The sequence below is a fragment of the Sinocyclocheilus grahami genome, unplaced genomic scaffold (genome assembly GCF_001515645.1).
Source record: "Sinocyclocheilus grahami isolate Dianchi unplaced genomic scaffold, SAMN03320097.WGS_v1.1 scaffold57.1, whole genome shotgun sequence".
Lineage (NCBI taxonomy): Eukaryota > Metazoa > Chordata > Actinopteri > Cypriniformes > Cyprinidae > Sinocyclocheilus > Sinocyclocheilus grahami.
Window position 1 is genome coordinate 1,790,294 of NW_015505236.1, and position 4,198 is coordinate 1,794,491.

At 33.8% G+C, this 4,198-nt stretch overlaps 1 protein-coding gene across 1 annotated transcript in view; it reads right to left on the bottom strand.

The window, feature by feature from the left end:
- The window catches only part of noxo1b (NADPH oxidase organizer 1b), a 13,797-nt gene that overhangs the window by 2,310 nt on the left and 7,289 nt on the right, over positions 1-4,198 (bottom strand). The window contains exons 5-7 of the mRNA XM_016270586.1: positions 862-1,070; positions 643-768; positions 449-566 (exon numbers count right to left, since the gene is read on the bottom strand). Of these exons, the coding sequence (XP_016126072.1) occupies positions 449-566; positions 643-768; positions 862-1,070 (453 nt within the window). The remainder of the gene's footprint in view (positions 1-448; positions 567-642; positions 769-861; positions 1,071-4,198) is intronic.

Sequence of the window (4,198 nt, forward strand, 5' to 3'; positions counted from 1 at the left end):
GGGTTCAGATATGCAAAAGATGCTGGAAAACTGAAGAATCTGCAGTGCTCAGTTTAACTGTTCAGAACAAACAAGAGACTCATAAACAACCATCACAAAACAAAAAATCTGTCGTAGATCATCCAGGTAACCACACACAGTATTAAGAACCAAGGGTTCCCAAACTTTTGAAGGGGGTTATTTTAATAATGTCAGCCATTTTTTTGTCTTGTGGACTATATGTAAACATCTTTTATGTAAAATATCTTACTCAGGACAGTACTAAATAAAAAATAACATGCATTTTATATGATCTCTCTTATTTTGTTAAAATTATTAACATTTTCACAGATTCTGCAAGGGGTTCCCAAACTTTCGCATGCCACATCTATAAAACACACTTACAATAGTTTGTAATTCCTATTATTCTTTGAATGTCAGTGCAATTTGAGTTAACAACTTTAATTACCTAACAAGCCACCAGCCATTATCAGACCTCTGTAACACCTCCACAACAGCGCCGATGCTAAGAGAGAGCTCATCCTCTTTTTTTGAGGTGTAACTTCTTGTAGCGCAGTACAGAGAACCTAGTGGAGCAAGAAAATGTTTGATTAGCAAGGTTATCTTTGGAGATTCATTGCAACAGAAAGTTTATGTAACTACCGTGTCTTTCAAAGGTTGCTGAATCAAACTCATCCTCATCCTCTTCCTCCTCCTCATCACATAACTCCAAGTAGGGAGCAGGAAACCAAGCTAGACGTTTATCCTCATTCTCAACAAGCCACCAACCTGTTCAGAACCAACGCCCACACAAAAATATGAATTGACTGTAAAGAACTTTACTATTCACTTGCGTTTCACTTGTTTATAGAAGATACATACCTGCTTTGTCTTTGATCAGCACATCCAGTCTTTCATCTACAGCTACTTTAAATGGCCAGTTCTTTGTATCTTTGGTCTCATATGGAGCCACACATCGATATGTCTTAGATACAAAAGGCTGGGTCACGTTGCCATTGCTCAGATGTTTATTCGCCAAGTCAGGTCCTCCTCTGACAGTGTTGATGTTGTCTGATTGCAGAATCATCACACTGCAGGGAGAGGAGAGCAGCTTTAACAGACATTTAATGCACAAACACTTTCCAGCTGGTTCATATTAGCATTAAATTCTGGCAACCATAAACAGATTAAGTCAGAAATATGAACTGAACTACTGTACATACTATACATGTGAGTAGCTATACCTGCCAGCAAATGTCAACTTGATTGATGGCTTTGACCTTTGTGACCTTTTACCATTTTACCAGGGGAACAGAGAAACCATGTCTTCACGTTATTTCAACAGCGTCTCAAGTGATATGTTTAAGATCTGTATCCCCTCTAAGTCTGACTAAATCCTGAGGACGACGGCGTTGTAGTGGACTGTGACGGTATGGCATGGAGCTATCCATTATTTTACAGTCTCGATTCGAACCTCATGCGGACCGGGGGTTTAGAAATGTTTTAATTATTCAGTTAATATTACATTTATTCATGCGTTTTAAATATTATCTAGACTTGTTTTATTTTACAGTGTTTTGGGTACACAGTGTTTTGGATATAAGGATCATGACTGTCTATCTTTCCTATTCTAACTTGCAGAAAATTGTGCCGGAGAACATTGCTGGAATGTTTACACAGATGTAATTTGAGAGTCGAGGTCTTTACAGCCGTAATGTTACGCTTTGTTTTAAGAAGCTTGTTTAAATAACAACGAGACCTCTTTACATATGCTTTGGATTTAACCGCAATGACATATTCTTAATTTAGACACGGTTGTAAAATACGCATGCGTTTTAAATATTATCTAGACTTGTTTTATTTTACAGTGTTTTGGGTACACAGTGTTTTGGATATAAGGATCATGACTGTCTATCTTTCCTATTCTAACTTGCAGAAAATTGTACCGGAGAACATTGTTGGAATGTTTACAGACGGTCTCATGTGGCTATCTTTACAGCTGTAATATTACGCTTTCTTTTAAGAGGCTTGTTTAAATAACAACTTTACATATGCTTCGGATTTAACCGTGACGACATAAATATTCTTAATTTAGACACGGTTGTAAAATACGCAGTCCTAAACTATCAGGGCATTTTTGCTCTCTCTCTCTCTCTCTCTCTCTCTCACACACACACACACACACACACACACACATGTGCATTTAATCGTCCCGAGTCTTATTCTCTTTTTTTTTAATGAAAATAAATAAATAAATTATGTGTTCGCACATGATATAAAATTTAATCGTCCCGAGTCTTATTCTCTTTTTTTTAAATGAAAATAAATAAATAAATTATGTGTTCGCACATGATATAAAACAAAGGAAAACATTTACACTAGTTTTAGTCATCACTAAAAATATAAAAACATTGTACATTTTACCAGGATCAGGAAAAACATATATATTTTAACAGGACAAACGATAAGGACTTTTGGGGCCCCGGACAGGTCCGGTCATGTTTATGGAGACTTTACATTGACATAATTCAATTAAATTTAATTCATGTTTATTTGTATAACTTTTTCACCAACCAAATTGTCGCAACGCAGTTTCACAGAAAATTTAAGTTTCTACATCATATTTATATTTACATTATATTCATACATTTTATACACTATCATCCCTTAAACCTACCATTACAGTAAACTTTCTACATTTTGTATATTTTCAGAAACACATTTAGTATAATTTATAACTTAAAAAGCTGTTATGCTCATGGGGACAATCATTTGGAGTATTACTACACTCCATAGACATAATGATTTTTACTGTACAAACTGTACACCTACCATCACACAAAAAAATTCTGCATACATACATTTTTAATTAAATATTGTTTTTAAGCAATCTGAATTATGAGGACTCAAGAAATGTCATCATAAACCACATTTACCTTGTTATATCAGTGTTATAACCATGTCAGTTTACAAATTTTATGTTCTGATCAATCATATAAATAAGCACACACATAAACATTTCAAACTAAAGAGAGTCTTATCTCTATTTTAAAGAATATGGAAATAAATAATTATATATGACGGTATGTTTTAAACTAAAGCAAATCATTCATCATGCAATTAAAAAAAGTATCCAACATTTATTTAAGTTTATTGAACTTATAAAACACATAATTCTCTTAATTTAAATAAATAAAATGTGATTATATATAACATACTTTATAAAAATACGCATTTACTATAGTTTCAGTCGACAATAAAAATGCTTTACATTATTCTGGGGCAATGATGACCAACCAGAGGTTTAAGTAGGAAAAGCTCCTCCGTCTCTCGTTCTAACCCTCACCCTCACCTTCTCTCTCTCTCTCGCTCTTTCTCTCTCTCTCTCTCTCTCTCTCACAGACACACACACTCACACGCGCCTTGTTTTTTGTTTTCTGGGGATGCTCCATAGGCGTAATGATTTTGTACTGTACAAACACCTGCCCCTCACACAAAAATCTCTGCATATGCTTACATTTTTAATTAAATATTGTTTGTAAGCAATCTTAATTATGAGGACTCAAAACTCAGAAATTTCATCATAAACACATTTATGTTGTTATATCAGTGTAATACCCACGTCATTGCAGAAATTTGCATCCTGATAAGTCATATTAACAAGAACACACATACATAAACATTACAGGCTAAAAGAGACTTATCCCCATTTTAAAGAATGAGACATAGTAACATGTTACTGAAGCAAATCATACATTTAATCAAGTATTCATCATTTATTTAAGTTTATTGAACTTAGAAAACACATTTTAAAATGAAAATGTTAGTTTTTCACTAACTATGCATAAACGTTGTTTTCGCAAACATGTACATTCACGCTGCTCACATATTATTATAGCTCAGCTCGTGTTGAATACAGTACAATCAGACTTTAGCCCTTAATATATTTTTTAAGATACTGAAAAACACAAATGTCAAAATGTATCCAGTGATTATATATAACACTCTGTATAATATAAACTTTTAATAGTTTTAGGTCGCAATAAATATGAAAAATGATACCTTGCATTTTTTAGAGTGCTAAGATGTCCAAATATGAATGAGTGATTTACAAAAATACATTTAGTTTAATTTGAATCGTAAACATAATCTCACATGTCCTCTAGGGGTGTTCTCCTATGTGAAACTGATGGACTGCTTCAGCCCCCTCACAGTGAGG